The 19,258-nt window shown below is 42.5% G+C and overlaps 1 protein-coding gene across 15 annotated transcripts in view; it reads right to left on the bottom strand.

Annotated features, from left to right (window-relative positions):
- Positions 1-19,258, bottom strand: part of TSPAN4 (tetraspanin 4) — a 390,254-nt gene that overhangs the window by 89,459 nt on the left and 281,537 nt on the right. The window contains exon 1 of one of the 15 annotated variants that reach the window (XM_048948864.1): positions 18,975-19,065. The exons of 12 other annotated variants lie outside the window; for them this stretch is intronic. Coding sequence is in view for 1 of the 3 variants with exons in the window: in XM_048948860.1 (XP_048804817.1) it covers positions 1,244-1,255 (12 nt within the window). In the remaining 2 variants the exon portion in view is untranslated. Of the gene's footprint in view, positions 1-1,243; positions 1,266-18,970; positions 19,066-19,258 lie in introns of those variants that run through there. 2 more of the 15 variants (XM_048948866.1, XM_048948860.1) reach the window with 2 other exon arrangements.

The raw sequence follows: 19,258 nt of genomic DNA on the forward strand, positions 1-19,258 counted from the left end.
AAGAAAAAAAAAAAAAAGACACCAACATAAAAAAATGACATGACATCTATTTCTACAGTAATGAAACAATTACTAACTAATCAGAGCTAAACAAACCAAGCAGGACACAGACACATGAAAACATTTTCTAATAAAGCTCCCTGCTCACTGAGGTGGCTAAAAGATGTGTGATTACTTCCCTTTCACAGGGCAAAAGGATGAGTACAGCAGGCTCAAGTTTACAGATTTGTAGGGCTTTGCTCTCAGCCTGATGCATGGGATCCAGGCCATGGTTACAATTTACTCTTATATCCAGAAGTGGGCTGAATGCAAGAGCTTCCTGCTTTTCCCCTTTGCACCAACACAACAAATTCGTCTGGGAGAAAGCACAGACAAGCCTAAGAGCCAAGCTCTCTCCAGTAGAGAGCTGAAAGGCTCCAGCTGTGCTGCAGATTTAACGAGCTGCAATGGGACACAGCTGCCACGGGCAGAGCAGAGCTGGAGGTGGCACTGCTCAGCCATGTCCCAGCCCTGCAGTCTATGCTCACAGCACCCTGCTGCCAAAAAAGAAACTCAGAAGACTCCACTTAGCAAGAGATTTCAAGAAGATCAGTGTTAGATGTGGTTGTAAGGGATGGGGGTTAGCAGGGAAATACTGGTGGTGGGTAGATGGTTGGACTAGATGATCTTAGAGGTCTTCTCCAACCTTGATTCCATGAATGCAAGTCTTGCAACAAGACAGAAGACACAAAGTGCTCACTGTGCCTGCTATAACAATCTGTTACGATATATCCCTCCTCACCTTGTGTGCAGGTACACAGTACAGCAAAGTCATCTTTCACAGAGACAACACAGAAGACTCATACACACTGCTGCAGCACCTGAAGCAGGCTAACACTGCCATCTTTACAGAAGTTAAAAGTATCCAGAGGAAATATTTCCTACATTCCACCACAAGCATTCCAACTCTTTGTGCCTCAGTCTTAAAGACATCTAAGCATAGTGTTAACAGCTGACATGACCTTTCTGCCTGGCTGCAGCAGTCTCTCACATTTCCAAATGTGAAATCCCACACCATCTATACCAGCACTAGGTTCTTCCCCTGTGTGATGCTCCCCCTCCAAGGCTGCTTCTCCCCTCTGCAGTCAAGAGGAAGCCAAGTGCCTCCCAGCCTTCAGCACAAATATACCTTAAGCACCAATGCCTCCAACCATCCCCCATAAATCTCACTAAATATTTTTGTAGCCATTGTTCCCTTTCTTACCTTTTTCCTCATGTGAGCTCTCTCAAGCTACAGCTCTAAAACCTGCACCTCCAGCTTTCTTCTGACACTCACCTTCCCCTTGGTAGCTGGCAGCCTCTAGTTCTCGTTAGCTAACTGCTTGCAGGTGGGGGAGTTAGCCAGGCTCAGCCTTAACCACTTCTGATACTCCAGGGGGTTACTCAACAAGCTCAGCCCAAAAAATGCCACTAGGAGATGACTAGTGTTACACAGGATGGAGAGCATTCGGAAGCTTTTGCTGTCCTTTCACAGTCATAACCCATCTCCGACCAAATATACAAAATGGAACAATACTGTTTAGGCTGATAAAAGTCAGACCGTTGCATGTGTTGCAGCAATATGGGCCCAACTGCATGAAGCTGTGCTGGATACAGGAATGGGCAGATAGGAAGCAAATGACTCTTTGGACCTAGGGGGCTGTGCTCGGTTAGTGAGGATGCAGAAAAGCTGATTTCTTCTTTTGCACCAGCCATCGTGCACCAATAGGGTGGGGATGCAATCCGAGAAGGTCTGCATGAGACCATATATTGCTTTACAAGCAGAGTGTCTAAGCCTAGGACTGGCTTGGAGCTCAGAGCTTAAACAAACAGGAGGGGGACCAACTTTTTACATGGCCTGATGATGATAGGACAAGGGGGAATGGCTTTAAACTTTAAGGAGGGAGATTTGGGTTAAACATTAGGAAGAAATCTTTTACTCAAGGAGTGGTGATGCACTGGCACAGACTGCCCAGAGAAGCCTTGGATGCTCCATCGCTGGAGGCACTGAAGGCCAGGCTGGAAGGGGGCAGCCCCTGCTCATGGCAGGGCAGTTGGAACTGGATTATCTTGACTGTCCCTTCCCCAACCTTAGACATTCTGTGATTCTATGACTGGGGAGCAGGCTGAACATATGGTCCCCAGAACATATTTAAAAACAGCTACAGCCTAGAGGGAGGAAGGTGACTTAAGCCGGAATGAGAGAGCTGCGATGCCACCAAGTGAGTTTGTGCCCCATGGAGGCAGAGTTCATTTCAGGCAGTTATCTCCCACTTCCTACCAACTGCTGCTCTCACCAATGATGGCTGCAGTCCATCCTGATAAAGACAATGAAAGCGAGCTGGACACTGGAGTGATTCCAGGAATAAATTCCCACCTCCTCAAAGGCAGGAACAATCTAGCAAAGAAGGGCATCGCACAGCACATATGGCATGCCAGGAGGGGTGAGCTAGAGCCAATCTACTTTGTCACCTATGGAGGAAAAAGGAAGAAGAGGAAGATAAAGGAACAGGCAGCTTGCTAGGAAGACACAAGACACCCTTCCAAATTGCTCAGGATGATCTGTGCAGTGGCACAGGAATGACACGAGCAGCATCTTTGTTCTTCCTCTTTCCCCTAAAATAAACATTTTGGACAGTAAGAAAAGTTACCTCTTTCATAAGCCTGACCAGTTGCTTCAGGCATAGACCAAAATAGAAATACTGGTCTGACATTATGTTTCCATTGCTAATAGTTGCTAAATTATACTTGCTGCTGCTGTATTCCAATCAGAATTCATAAGGTCAGATCTCTATAGCTCTCTTTTCTCCCAGCAGGCATTAAGAAGGTTACCCCACCATGAGCCACGTGAGCATTCGTCTCTGCCTGAGCATATGTGCACAGGTGAAAATAAAAGGAGATGGGTATCTCTGCAACTAGTAGGTGTGTGAGAGAAGATGTATCAATATGCTTTGCAGAGAATTGGCTAATCTCCTTCTCCACCACATACAATCTTCGTAATGCCAAGATAGCAGCGAGCACACAGCGATGATATCAGCAAATGGAGATCCTGCTGTGCCTGGTCAGCAGCAGGGAGCTGTGGGCAGCCATGGGGTCCGGAATCGGCACTCGCCTTGGATGGCAGCTTGCTTCCCCAGCTGCGTGCACCACGGGGCATCTTACTCACATTGGCTTTTCTGAGCCAGCCTGTGCTTCACGTGGCCAGTCTTCAGGATTTAATTCTCACCGTGACTCTCTTCTCACGAGACACAGCTCTCATTCCTGCAACCCAGCAATCACGTGGGAAACAAGGCATTGGATCTGATCTTTACTTAAATTTAACCTATTCTGAAAAGGGGCCTTACCAAGTGCTACGGCTTTGTTCCACTGTTTTCCTTTTGCATTTCCAGGCTTATATAAAGATGTCCCAAAGGAACATGGAATCAAGCTCTCTGTTTCTAAACCCTGCCATTTAAAACCCATGTCTTTTTCCCATCTCCCCCAGTGTCAGTGCTGTTCTTTAAAAAAAAGCCAACCTGCTCAGAGAAAAAGAATACATTTAGCTGGATCACACCCAGGTCTGTGAGGAAAGCACTAAGCCCTAAGGGAGAACAGCTTGCTCATTTTTTGCCGTGTGCAAGTCACCTTAAATATGCTGGACCTGTACAGATTTCTGCTAAATGTCTCTATAAAACCAAAAATCATTTGTCTTTAAAATGACTGGAAATGATCATGAAACATAAATCCTTTCCCTTCCTCCCTCACCCCACAAACTTCATATATTATATAAACACGGGCATATTAAAATTATACATAATTTTTAAAGTAAGTGGTATCTGCCTTTGAGAAATTGGGCAGGTAAATTATAGCCTCAGAGACTAAGGAAAAGATATGGGGACCATTAGATATATGGTGCTATGAACATCAAAGCAGAATAAATTAAAGCTGAGGTAATTTTAAAAACTGGATACTCTCCAATTCTCCTGCAAGAAAGTCGAATGGAACAAGGGCACTGGAATGGAGCGTCCCAGTGGGAACTGACTGAAAGCAGACGAGGCTTGGACACAGAATCTGCATTTAGTTTATTATTTTGATGGTACTTAAACTGTCCATCTGCCTTGGCTTTCTGCCTCCTCAAATTAAAACAGCACAACTTCACAACCTGAGCGCTCTGTCATGCTTCTAGGGACCTACTGCAAACACTGACACCTCTTTGAGACTTAACAAAACTCAAAGCAGAGGGATGCACCCTGTCAAGCTATGAAAGATAACAGAAAAGCAAAGAACAATCCTTCAATAACAGCAATCTTGCCTTTTTTTAAGAGTCTGTTAACACTTCTGAAGAATTGCAGAAGCTAGTTGTATGGATTTAGCATGATTACATACATATCTGTATACCGTATGCATTTCCATGCCTACCTGGCACTGAATGTGGGGTGCTGTACTCCCACGAGGCTGATGGGAGGCACTCAGAGAGCTCTGCCCAGCAGACACCATCTGCAAGGCCTGCAGCTGGCAAGGGCTGAGCGCACTACTTTCAGTAGCATGGCTGCTGCTATGGCTTATTGTGGTCACTGGGTGTGCAGCACAACCTGGATCCTAGGGGTCTGCTTTTTCTTGTCTCTGTGCACTCCTAGCAGCCTTGCTCATTTTCATGTTTTGAGTTGCATTCTGCATGCTTGAGAGAGCTATGGAGCACAAGGTCAAGGATCTTACCCCATTACCTTGCCCTTTAGTATCACCATGTGGCAGAAGGCAAGGACAGAGATAATTATTAGCTTACATTTAATGTGCAAAAGGATTCAAAGCCTTCTCTTTGTAAGTTCCACAGAAAAGACCAAAGGGCTCTTAAATTAAAAAGGCAGTCTGTGCTAGAATATAAAACAGAGTATTTAACTTTTTAATTAAAGAGAAAACTCAAAGAAAGCTATTGGAGAGAGAAATTAAAATTGGTGAAAACCAATTTTTCCTTCATGTGGTCTCTCCAAGCAGATCCTTGCCCCTAAGCTTTACTTCTGCCATCAGTTTCTTTCTGCAGAAAACAGTGCTTTGTCCTTAAGGACTTCTCTCTGTGCCCCAAGCAGCTGCTGTCAAGCAGTGACTCTCTGTCACTCTGTCTCTGACAGCCCCTTCCCCTTCAACACCACTGTTACAGGAAAGGGGCAAGTTCCTCCCATGCCCTAGGGCTGCCCCTGACCCACCCACCTCAGGCAGAAGAACACAACCATAATATGTTAGAGGCCAAACACACAGTCTGTCTGTCACAAGGGATGATCACCAAGCTGTTATTCTGTGAAATTACTGGAAACTCTTGACTGTCCTTCCCAACAGCTGTCAAATCTTGGCTGTGCAGCAGACAGCATTCGGGGTGGTATTTTTTTTCCTGCAAATAGAAATATAGTGAAAATCCAAATAAATGTGACCCCTGGGATCTGAATTTGCTGTCATCTGATGCCTTCATTTTTAATGATTTGATGCGGCTTCAGACAGCTTCACTCCCCAGCGAGCACTGCTTGGGCCCCACCACCATGACCTTCCCCTCTGGTCTAAGAGTTCTGCAATTTATGGCTGTAATGGATTGTGCTGCTGGCAACCACACGGCAACTTGTAACTAATATCTGTTATGAGAAAAGAGAAGGCTTCTCTGCACAAACGCTGCTGTAGCTGCAGTGCGGTTGGGCTTTCCATCCACTTGGCACCTTTGAAGCAGGAAGGCAGAAGTCAGAACAGAAGCACTAAGAGAAAGAGGCGAGGATGCTTAAATCATGGCAGTACCTTAACTCTGCAGTGCTAGGGGTGGCGGGGAGGAGAACCGTCTGACGCTCCAGTGGGCTCAGTGATACAAGGAAAGCACAATGCCTGAGTAGGTGATGTTAGGTACAGTATTTCCTCAGTAGCAGCCTGGGGCATAAGGCTCTGAGTAGGTCAGCACATATAACCAAAAAAACTTTTCTCCCACACACAAATTGAGTGAAGCTTGTAGAGGATTCCGTATGTCCCAGTAAACCTCAAAGACAACCTTGGGCTTCCTGGGCAATTCCTCTTCAAAACTAGTACTCTCACATGCAAACATTTGCCTGCGTGCTGCAATGAGAGCATATGTTGCTGCTTGCAACATTAAACATTATTCAAAGGAATAATGCTCGTGCTATTAACACAACAGCACACACACTGTGAAAATGCTTATGCCCTCTCCTAGAGCCAAGCAGAGCACAGAGTTGTTATTCCCTTCTATGAAGCGTCCTGTCAAACAGCATCACTCTAATGCTATCTCCCCATTTGCCAATCACATCCAAAGAACACCCTGCAAAGAGATTCCCTGACTCCTAGCAAGACTTATTTTGTCAAATTTTCATCTGCTGAGAGCTGGAGATGTCAACATCGCCGAGATTTATCTCTTGTGCCTTGCTTCAGAGGGAGAAGTCTCTCTTTTACGGACAGAATTCTCATCCTGACAGCAGCAGCTATCGCTACACTGCACAGGTTAAATTACATCTTGAGCTATACAAAGCAATGACATTTCAATTAGTATTGTTTACTATCAGCTCATTTCTAAGTTATTTTTAAATATTAGTTAATTAAAAAAGGTTACAAAAAACAACACCACTTAAAACAAGAAATATTTTAAAATGAGAAAGTGCTGAGAAAGACTGCTCCAGCGAGGAGACTTCAGACAGAGTCAGCTACTTCTTTTTGCTCTCAGTCTTTTTTTCTATCCTCCACAGTCCTGCAATAATGAGCCTTAGAGTCACTTGGCATGAACTGCTCTTTGAGGTCTTATCTGCTTTTGAGACGGATATTAACAGTGAGGATATTATGAATATTATTCAGCATTGAGGAAAAGGAGCTATGCGTTATTTGTATCTTCAGAAGTATGTGGAAAAATAAAAGAATGCTCACTTTTCCAACAGGTCAAGTTAAAAACAGTCTGAGAGCAGTTCTCCCTGCATCTACACAATTCTTTTCTTGTACAAGCACAGAAAATAATGCCCTTCTTGTTCCCACTAGGAAAAGAACAAAGAAAAAGACTAATGATAGTAATTTTAAAAAATGAGAGTTTGCTCATTCAGTCAAAATTAATAAGCAGGCTCCATATGAACAGGAACATTAATGACAAGGGTCTTTGTACAAACATTCTGCCTCTAATAGAAACAGACTTGATTTGATAAGTGCTGCTTCAAAATAAGGGGCGGCCAGGGGTCAGCCAAGCACACTCCTGAGCAAACTAGAAATGGTCTGGATGAAAGAGATTAAAGTCTACCCTTAAAGCAATAAAAAGAAATAAGAATCCAGCACTGTGCATCTCAATTCAATCTTCCACCAAGCACAATGCTGAAGAACTTCATCTCAGGCTCAGGATATTTTTAAAGAAAAAATCTTCAAGATGATTTTGAATTATTTAAAAGGATGTTACTTCTGATTTTTCAGCCTAGTTACAATAGCAGTGGCTCCAATGACCAGAAACTTCAAAACTCATTTATTTAGCTAATAATCCCATCTCTTCCAATGTGACATATTGGGCCATCTCTACTACATTATTGATTTTGGCAAAAATGCAAAGTTCAGGGAGTAATTTAAGTTTTTGTAAAGTACTGCAAGGAAGAAAAAAGAAAAAAAAAAAAAAAAAGAAAAAGCACGCTTCACTTTTTTACTCCTCTTCCTAAACAGGATTTGAAACTTGCCTGCCTGCTTTGCTTTACGTTCTTGTTGCTGATGACTCTGGGTTTGCAAGGATCTGGTAATAAGTTAATGAACAAGTAGTGCACAACTGCACACGCAGAACTGGAGTTGAGAGGCAGGGTGGAGAGATAAAACACAACTCGTCTGGATATTTTCAAAAATACAGTATTGTGGCAGCAAGGAAAAGTTCAATAACATGCAACAGACCATCTCCACTGACTTTCCAAGTAAGGACATTCTGACACAAATTCGAATTTGCTAATTCCACCCGCTGCCAATCCAAGTCTCTAGGATCTGTTAGGAGTTGTTTGTGCTTGTGGCTGTGTCAAAAGTTCCCAAACCATGATATGCAACAAGAATACGTTGGGCTGTTCTTTTCCCCTGAGAAGCCCAGATACTGCCTGAATAACTAGCCATCTGTGCCTGTACATGGACTGACACAGAGTCAAAAGCTATTTGCAGCCACTGCTGCTGTCGCTGTCACATGACACCCTACAATCTCTGCTTTCGGTTGCTCAGCAAGCATAGGTTGCAAAACCCCAGGCGATACTCTTAGTACAGCAGAGTGTGATAGGAGAATATCAAAGATTAAGAAAGGATATTGCAGCAGCAGTTCCTGAGCCTTGAAAGGCTGAATGAGGTACGATGGAAGTCTGGTTATGCTCACCAGTGGAGTGGTAGAATGGAGAAAGCTACTGGATGCCAAAGTACATCCAGCCAAAATCAAGTCTGGTGATACAGAAAAAGGAGAGAGCTGTGATGGGGGCACAGACGTGGTCTGAATAGCTAAAGTCCTCAAATTTGCAGATGAAGCAGCTGACTGTCCTGGTGCTCTGCAAGAAGTTTCTTTCCCTCTCTGGCATTAGGAAAATGAGGCCACAGCTGTGTCAGATAGGATGTCAGCATCCTCTGGAAACTGACTTACCCTGACCCTTATTCATCCACGATTAACCAGTTTAGCATTCAGCAAGCCAATGCCTATACTTTGCAGCGAGTTTACAAGATGATTTTTCATGAGATGTGCTAGAACAGGTCTAGGCAGAGCTAATTAAAGACATATTTAAAAGAACGTTTTATATTCTCTTGCTGGCAAGGAGAACATGATGAGATTTAAGAGCAAAGACTGCACTCACTGCAACACAAACCAAGTGTTTTATAGTTTAATGCCCCAGAATATGCAATTCCCTCCCAGCAATTGCAATCACACTGAGAACATGGAGCCTCGGCATCTGAAAATCTACTCTGTCCTACTGTGCAAATTCCATAGCTGCAGGAAAAACAAAACCAAAAAATAAAAAAAACCCTTTCTTCTCTTTCCCATCAGGATTGCTGTGAAAAGGTCTCCAAGAGCATATCATTATACATACAACTGAATGTATAATGTCTAATAACAACCTCTCCAGTGGTGAGTTATTTATATGTAAAGTTGCCACAGCAAAGCACCACATTACTTCTGCTCTATTTAAGCGTTCACCGACTAATGCAGAGGTGAGAGAATCAGAAGAAATACCTGAACACAGCAGGACTGAGGGAAGCCAAGCTCATTTCAAGACTTGGTGTTTTGAGAACAGCCCTTGCCTTGGCTGAAGTATGGCCACAGTAAATGAGGTCAGCTTTGTGATGGTGGATGCAAATCCTGTGCAAATAAATGGTTCTGCCACAAGAACTTGTTTAATTCGGTGATTCCTGTTTTTGAGGGGGTTTTGGTACGTATGAACACAGTCAGTCTGTGGAAGAAAAAAGGCATTATAGGACGAAAAAGCAAGAACACTTGCATACAGCTCAGTCATATTCATGTCTTTTGGGAACGTAACACTCAATTTGGAAACCTCCTCTCCAAGCAATGCCTGCTGCCACTGATAAAGAGGAACGTATTCACTATCTTTTAAATAAAAACATTTCTTACCCATCCTGATTGTTTTTTCTCTGTTCTCATTACAATGTGAAAGCACAATGGCTTCCACACTGTAAAGCTGCCCACTGCTACCTGAATCCATTATAGGGAAAAGAGAATGGATGTCAAAATACAGTAAGCACAGTAAACTTCATTTGAGGCTCCTACAGAGCTACTAGGCATACCCTGAGCTTAGTATGAGATAACACCAGGTGGGAGAGCTTTATAAAAGGTGGTTTTAAAAGGAACAAACTACATAGAAATATTGCTTATTAGAAAATCTGCATTTATGCTTCTATTAAAGGAATAATGCCTCACCTCAAAACAAAGCCCCAGCAAACTGAAGCTGTCACCAAAGAATCTCCATTTTTTAAAAGATTGCTTCCCAGCAAGCTTTTCTGATGGATGTCCTTGAAACCGTGCAGAGGCAAACAACTGCAGCACTAAAACCATCAATTGGCAGCTTGCTGTTGGTTGCACAATCTCTCTACAAGCCAGCTCCTATTCTGTTTTCTTCTCCCGCTCACAATGACCTCATTCAGTGTTGCTATCTCAGAGCCCATAGTACGGAACCATAGTTCCAAGGTTTCTTCCCCTCCCCACCCCATGACAAAAAGAGGTTTTTTTACTTGAGATAAACTTAAATGCTTAATCCAGCTTAATTCCTCTGCACTTGGGAGTGAAAACAAGTTTGCACATCTGTATCAGAAGGTTAATGAAATTCTGACTTTGTTTCAGTCTGAAGCAAAGTCTAGGAATCAAATGCTCCACAAATCTGAATCTAACATCATCTCTAATTTGCATCCCACGAGATCAGCTACTATGGAGTGAGAAGCATAGGAACAATACAGTAGTTAAGGTCAGGCCTTACTGCCTCCAGGTATTTATCAGGAAATGCTTTTGTTCCTTTAAGGATGGTTGTCTACTTGATTTTACACTGAACTTTCCAAAAATCTCTCCTTGAATCTCTACAACTCTGTAAGTAATAATTTGCTAAGCCAAAACACTGCCAAAAAATTTATCAAATGACACATTTGTTTCCTTTTTACCTGCCTAGTTCCAGCCTTCTTCAGAAACCAATCAGTCACCTCTCCAGTGTTCAACCTCACCTTTACCTGAGATATGCTAGCCTTTACCATGCACTTCTGAGACCTTCAAGGCGTGTAGGTGCAAAAGAGAATGGGGAACACACACCAATGCCTGTGAGTCGTTTTCAGTTCAGAAAACCACAGGACAAGCAGCTAAGGCCTGCTCCTGACCACCACTTCAACCCCACCTCCCCTTCACATCAGCCTGCCTTCCCACACGGCTCTCCTCCCAGCACTGTGATGCTTCACGTGGGCTGCATTTTGCTGTGTCAGTGACTGCTTATTCCCAACTAGAAAAATAGTAACAGACCCATCATTAGCTCCTTCCAGGGTGCTGTTGGATGGATTCTGTATCACACCCCAACTCAATCCAATGAAGCCCTGGATATAAAACATAGTAAATAGTAGCAATAAAAGTAATAGTGTTACCAACAGCTTAGTACTCCTTACATCGTAAATACAGAATCAAAGGATTGACGTTTTGTAGTCATGCACAAATTGAAGTGTCTGGCAGATTTAGAAGCATCTGTAAAAGAGATCTATCCTATGCTCCTCTGTGCAACATAAATTAAAGTGTGCAACACAAAAATCCCTGGTTTAGCATGCAATCAAGCTTGTCCAAACCCTACATCTCTGAGTCTTCGCACAAACACTGTGAGGCAGGAAGACAGGTCTGCGATGCTGGAATTACAGGATTCGTTTTTGTGCTTGCCACATACATTGTAAATGAGTGACTATGACATTTCATGATTATTTTTGTGCTGTCATACATAAATGACAATGATGATAGTGACCCCTCTCTTTGTTAAGCTGCTTGCAGTACAAAGATGAAAAACAGACATTAAACAAAGCATTTCTATCATTGTTATTATCAGCATGTTAAGCATTCACAGGATTGGAGAATAAGTGCTCGCATAAAAGAGAAGCAAATACTATTCAACCAATATAACAACAAAAAAATAGTAAAAGCAAATTCTGGTTCAACAAATCCTGAAATACTGGATAGAGTGACCTTCATACTTAAAAACAATATAAAAAGTATATTCCAGTATGAAAAAATAATCAATCTCCAGGACATCTGAACATTATTTTACATTGTGCTCCAACAAAACATCGTTAAAGCCTCCTATAAAATATCAGCAAGCCTTTAATTATTTTTCTTTTACTGGACAGACTACTATGAGTTGGCTCACATCCATTCTAAGTGCAAGAATTAAAATGAAAGTGCCTCTAGATGCTTGTGATTGGTATTCAGCCACTGGGATCGCAGTCAAATGTCTGAGTTGCCGTGAGGATGAGCAGAGCTGCACCAGCTCTGCAGGAAAGCCCACAGGAGCAGCTCTCAGGACCAGCACCAGACCCATTTCCTGTGCTTCCACTGTTGAAGAGGCAATGCAGATGATAAAACAGAAATGGTGCTCCTGAGGTGCGTTCTGAATACATGGCAGTCTACGTGGTGTACCATAAAAGTCTTATTGGCTCATCCTAGAGATGACATACACAACTTGGCGTGCATGTACAAGTTTTCCCAATATAACTGTTGCTAATAAAATCTGTCCATGCTATACCATATTTTCTCTTCCTCTAATTTTATAGAGATAAAGCAATATGATAAATAGGTAGATACAGACATTAGACCAGGATAAGTATTTCCAAGTATGGCAAATAATAAGAAATAAAGCTGCCCAGCTCTGACTGGCAGTAAGCTAGCAAGGTTTACATACAAGCACGGCCAACAAATCTGCGATTAGCACATGGGACTATTGCTTGCTGTGCAATCAGCATGTCCTCACTGAGCCAGCCTGTGGCTTAGAGGCATTTTGACATGGCACAACCCACACCAGGGATGGACAGTACTGCTGACACAAAGCACTGCCCCTCGCAGTATGTGGGCCAGGGAGCTCCGCTTGCCTCCATGGAGAGCCTGAAACAGTGGATGCTGGTTTGCATCCTGTCATCTCAGCTTGGTGCTTTATGTGCACAGCTGGCTAATGACTGTGTTGTATTATGTATAAAGCCATTTACTGTAATATGTTCGCGTTGTTAATATGCTGTAGAGTACTGTCACTCTGCTTAAGGGGCAACTTTGGGAAATATTAACGCTGGACGGTACAAAAACAAGGGCAATTCCGGTCCAGACGGTAAGAAGAATCCACCAAGTGGCCAAATATTTCCATCTGCTCAGCAAATAAAGAGACTTTGTTCCCTCAATTCATGCCTTCTGCTGTGAGCTGCCACCACAACTAGTAGGGAAACACTGTGTTTGTAGCAGCCTGTGAGTGGCCTCTGCACTCCTCATCTCTCAGCCCATGCATGGGGCTTTTGGGCTGTTCTGGCTGGTCCTGCCACTTGGACAGGTTTTTGGCAGCTTCCCCAGGGATGCTGAAGACAACAAGCCCTCTGTTGTGCCAAGAGAAATCAATAGTCTAAAGAGGTGAACTGGTCTCTAAGAGCTTGGTGTTGATTTCAACACTCTCCTTCTGAACATCCCATTGCCACACGCTTCTTGAAAGCATATAACAGCAAAAACATGTATATATGTACATATGTATATACACACACCCTTTACTTCAGTCTGTACTGTACAGTTCAATTTTCTGACGTACTCTCATCCTAAAAGGCCCTTCCCTGCTCGATATAAAAGCAATGACATTCAGAACATAACGTAAGTATCTTCTCACTGTAACTTGCAATTGCAACTGACTTTTTTCCTTTTCTTTTTAACCACCTGTGCACTTTCAATGACGTATCTCTAGAACAGTAGACTTGAAGAACTTACTAAAGACTTCAAATACTGAAAAGTACCATAAAGAATCTAGAAAAAAAACCAAATGACCTTATTGAGTACATTCTCAGAAGTTATGAATTGTGTTTAAAGATCCACTAACATCTCCCCCAGCATAAACATCCAGTGCAGTTTTGTTTCTCAAGCTTAATATGTGAAAGAGAACTCCAGGCCATTAGCTGCGAGTACACAGCAGCACTCATCTCCAGAAGGAACTGTGCATGCTAACATCATCGAGCTATTTCATCCTTTTCCATCTTTCTGAGCAGGATTGTTTTCCAGAATGCAAATAACAGTGATGGAGAAGCTCTGGTTCTCTGGGGTGGGTAATCTGCTTCATGACCTACAACGATGGGTCATCATCCCTGTTTCCTGCCTCATTGGAGAACGCCCTTGGTGTCTGTATATTCCTGCTTCAGCTCTTTGCTGGTGCTTAGTGATGCTGCACAATATGGAAGTGAAATACTTCACTGGGTGACTGACATCCAGGTCTAATACGTGTTTAAGTCTTCCAGTCACAGTATAACAAACAAGTAGTGTTTCCTAAGATGCTCAGACACTTCCCCACATACCCAGACAGTCCCCAGCAGCCTTGTCATTACTTGTTCTGCATCCACAACATCGCCTGTTTGCAATGCTGACAAGATCAATGATTGATCACAATAATCATTGCAACATGCAGCACTCGAAGGCCATTCAACAATTTCAGTTCATTCAGAGGGAAGCCATCCATTAATGTTTCTGCGATCTCCATTATATCTCCAGGTTCCTGGATCTGTGCTGCCAGATAACTGGGCTCTGCTTGGATTAATTTGTTTGATAATGCTTCTTTTGGCTTGGGCTGCTGATACATCTGCCTTGGACATGAAAATTTGAAAGAATTCCCCCCCTGCTGTAGCTCTGCAGGCAAGACTCCCAGACAATTCAGTGGCAGCACCACATAGCAGCCACAATCACTGGCTTACAGATTTGCCATATAGACTGCTTTCTCAGGCAGCTATGAACAGAGAAAGAACACCTAGCACATGCCAATTCTTATCAGGAGAGGACAGACTGAACTGTGTTTGTTTAACACCGTTAATGTTTGCTAATATATTTTAATAAGCAAGTGAAAAGAAGAGGCTCTCAAATGCCTGGTTTTCCTTTGATGGAAAGGGAAGGAGAGAATCTAAATAAAAGTAGATATGTTTTCATACACAGAAAATAACAGAGTGTGAAGAGTTGTGATGTTTCTCTATGAATAGCATCTACAGAAGCAGGGTATACTTTATTGTTGTTGCTCTTGTTCTGAGAGCGGGGGAAGCTTGCCACTTTTTTGTATGAGGTGACTGTGTGTGTTTCTGTGGAGTTTTCACTCACTGATCCAAACCTATGGCAGAATCACTACGAGGCTGCACCTATACTCTACACATAAACGTGCAAAATAAGATCCTACACAGAAGATGAAACCTGAGGGTGTGTACAGCATTTGTTATTAACATACATTTTACCTTTATCTCTCATTATAGTAAAGAACACACCAGTAAGAGTAAAGGCATTCGTGCTCACAAACACATTTAGGCTGTCACAATTCATCCCTAAAGAAATGAAGATCAATGCTCCAGTTAAAGTAAGCTCAGTTACAAAACTTGTGAGGAGGGCCTAGAGCTGCTGTTCTTTGCAACCCTTATTTATCAAAGTGTTTTCATGATGTGGATTGATTTTCATGGCTGCATGGTTCAGTTTCTTACCTGTCTGGAAGGGGAGATGTTAGCATGTTGATTAATGAATGGAGAGTTTTTCCAATTACGCTGCTGTTTCTTCAAGCACTTCTCCATATTCCCTACCAATAATCCCAAAAGCTCACCACAATGAGTGTCTGGATGCTGATTCTGCACTCACAGGACTTTTTTTTTCCCCCTCTCTCTTCCACTAGAGATTAACAAACACCAATTGTTAAGTCGACATGGAAACCATCATACAGCTAACTCCAAATTCCGCAGGACACCAGACTGAAGCAAAAGCTTGTCCATAAGGATAATCACCACAACATTTATTAGGGCAGCTACCAGCCACATCATTTTCTGTGAACATACTGTAGATTCAGAGCAGTTTTGACAGCAATGGCTGTTTCTGCCTGAGGGACATCACAAGCACCAGGATTGCAACGCTCTGAGATGCCCAATGTCAATTACTGCACAATGGAGAGAGCTCTTTTACCATGCATGGAATGTTTTACACACTAATGGCTGAAGTTACTTTACATTTCACTGAAACTATGATGAAAATACCACTTGGAAACCTGCCAAGGTACAGCCGCATGAGCTGAGGCTGTCATTTTGACTGAGTCACCAGTAAATAAAGGTTGGGACTTATTGATTGCCTGGTGTGTGATCACTTGGTCTTCCAGCAGACCGTTGGAAAAGCAGATTAGAACTAAAGGAAGAAAAAGCAGTGTGTGACGTACATCCGTGTTATGGCAGACATTGCTTTACAACTCCCCCAAAGACAGTATCATCTCTTATGAGCTATCATATTACTTTATTGTACTTGACATGATACTGCTGCTGAAGTGCCTTCCAAAGTAAAGCATATTTGTAATTTAGGATGCTCAGTAAGTAGAACTGCGTGCAAACAAGGAACTAGGTCAGAGCAATCATATTCAGACTGAACGACACGCCTAATGCACTGTTTGCCCTATTCTTCTGAAATTAAATATTTATTTAACTGAAGGCTGATAGATTTGCTCTGATCTTATTTGGAAAATAGCAAACGCATAGAATGAAGACAGAATTAAGGGGTGCCAGCGTAAATTAATATATCCTGAAATGTGAAAATACCTGCCTTTAAAAATATATATTAAGGACAACAGGGACCTCAGCCTCTCTCTCTGTACATTTCCATAGGTAAATAACTTGCATTTATTGTCAGCAAGACATTCTGCTCTAAGCACACCAAGTTAACTATAGCATAGTATTTGTATATATATGTACAAATGCACGTGTGTGTGTGTGTGTGTGTGTAGCATACCCTCCCTCCAGAATAATCCAGTCACTCTGAGATGCACTCTGTCTCACAGCCAGACTGCAGCAGGTACCCAAGCTACCTAGTAAGACAGTTGTTCAGGTACCTACCAAACATACCACATCATTTCTGTAATGTAAAAGCAGCCTTAGCACAACAGGCACGTAGTCAGCGTTAAATCTTTCTTGAATCAAAGGCCTGAGCTTAATGCTTCTTAGCACGACATTCCAGTAAGTTCACAATTACTGTTCAGAATTTCAATACAGATGAACTGAAAAGGACTGAAATGAGGTTCACCTGATGTTTAGTGCCTTTGCAAAACTGAGAATCGAGAACGTGAACCAGAAACTAGTACAGTTAAATTTACACCAGTCTCAGCAGGAACTGGAAGGAAAAGAAGGGGTTTGAATGGGTAATTCTAGTATCTTACACTTAGAAGAATTCTGATACGTTTTAAGGTTAGTCTTCAGCCAGCAGTCCCTTTTCCTTTGACCCATACTCCACTTAGGCAAGACACTGAGCTGTTCTCCATCAGTGATCCAGAAAATTAGGAAAATAGGTCATACATAAGGAAAGCTAGAGAAACTAATAGTTTAGGAGAGAGGTGACTCAAGAGGAACACAATCACATTCTATAAATATCTTCAAGGCAATAACATAAATGTATAAATGAAAGAAGGGAATTACTCAGTCTCAGAAGTTGGTAGGTAAGCTGGCAGTGTAAGTTAAGGAAAGGAATCTCTGGTAAGTGAATAGTATCTCCAAGGAAGTTGGGCAGGAACCATTACTGTAAATATTCAAGAATGGATGCAATCAGACACTAGTTTGAAAGATGTATTGAGCAGATCTGCAAGAACTCTGGAGCTCGATTAGAAGATTCTAAGGCATCTTTTCTGATGCTTCTTTCTGTATCAATGACATAAGTCCTAGAAAAAGGAAAGGTCCCATTCACCAATCTAAATGTGGCTGATTAAATTACAATTATCTGTAATCAGGTAGTCCACTGACTTAGCACCTGTCATCCACTGCCTAACAGCAATGTGCTAATTTGAAAGGTACTACAACATCGACAAAAAATCCTAGATGCTGATTATACTATTAGTAACATCAAATCTGCTTATTGATATAAATAGCAATATTAATTCCATCAGGCATCAGCAGAGATATTGAATGACACCATACACAGTAATTTCCCTGAACGACTCAATTGGGTTACTGAGAAATATTACTAACTTGCACAGCTGCACCTGGCCTGCCTGAGGCACTAATGGCACCAATGGCACCAATACCTTTATTTCCTGTCAAACAAGTAGCCAGGGAAGTTCAGTGACATATTTTTTATTCAAATTAAAATAAATAAATAAATAAATCCTTCAGCATACGAAAACTGCGATTGCAAAGCCAGATAGTATCAGGTTGCCTGGTGCACTTTAGGTCTCTCCCCAGTACACGTGCATTGGGGCACACTGCCAAAAATTGCTTCCATGGGAATCGTGGCTCCTTCGGTGACCCTGCAGCCACTCGGCATTTCTTCTCAACCTCCACATTCAATGTGTTGCACCACATTTTACTTCTGCATACCCATGAACACTGACAGTGGCGGCACCACTTTACCAGGCTTTTCTTTGTTGCACAAACTAGCTCAGAAAGATTTCACGTTTTGCCTCAATATTCCTACAACATTTTGCATTTTGATAATTTTATTTTTGGCAGACATGAAAGTGAAGCCAAAATAGCTAAAATTCTACATTTAATCAACAAACTTGAAATCCCAGAGTGCCATTCTCCAAAGTATTTATCACTTCTATGACACCCCATACATGCAGAGCACAGATCCAAGTAGTCACACGTGCAGCTGGGAACGCTCAGCATTTACGCAAATGTGGCCTAGCAAACACCCCACCACATTCCCACATCATTAGGAATGTGCAAACTGTGGCTCTGAATAGTTTGGCACTGCACAGCCTTACCCACTGCCTGTCAGTAATCCCTGGCCCCATTTACTATAGAATTTCCAAACAAGATAAGAGCTCGATTGAAATCAGACTCATTCCTTTCCAACCTTCCCCTGTTTCCAGCATGAGAAAGGCACTCTGTGAAACAAAACGGTAGCATCTGTATCAAAGTACACAAGCACCCAAAGTTGAAATGAGACTGCAAGAACAACCAACTAGAATTCTTACATCTACAGCATAGAAGATCTATTAAGTTCTTAGCTGATGCCACTTTTGAAAAACAAATATTATCCTAGGCAACAAATAGCACCCTCCCTAGATTAGAAAGTGTTCTATTCCGCACTTTCTTAGGAGTTTTTAGAAACAAAGACAGCCTGGATGCCATGGTAAATCAGGAGCACACGTGGGCTCAGCAATAACTATGCTGTGCCTCTTCTTCCCTATTTAAAAATTCACAGATGAACACTGAAAAAATCAGAAAGATCTACGTGGTGGAATGGTGATACAGGAGGTGAAATGATAAAGGGACTAATGCAAATAGAAAGGTACTATAAAGCAAAAGTGCTCACCCACCTCTGAAGATCCAGGCTCGCAGGGAAAACTCCAGAAGGGAGAGACCTCCAACCAGAGATCCTTCCCCAGTACCGGTCAGCCTGTAAATGAGGTCTAAGAGGGGTCACGAGATGAATTGCCTTCACCTGTGCTCCCAGGGCTGACTGGGTCTTCCCCAGGTGCTCAATCAGTGGTTCAGGCTGTGACCCAACAGTTCCCATACAAGTATGAACTAGTTTAATCACATCCTGCTTTACTCCAGACCTGCGGCCATTCTGTCCCAGCATCAGATATTGAGGAAATTT

This window comes from Lagopus muta, chromosome 6 (assembly GCF_023343835.1).
Source record: "Lagopus muta isolate bLagMut1 chromosome 6, bLagMut1 primary, whole genome shotgun sequence".
Lineage (NCBI taxonomy): Eukaryota > Metazoa > Chordata > Aves > Galliformes > Phasianidae > Lagopus > Lagopus muta.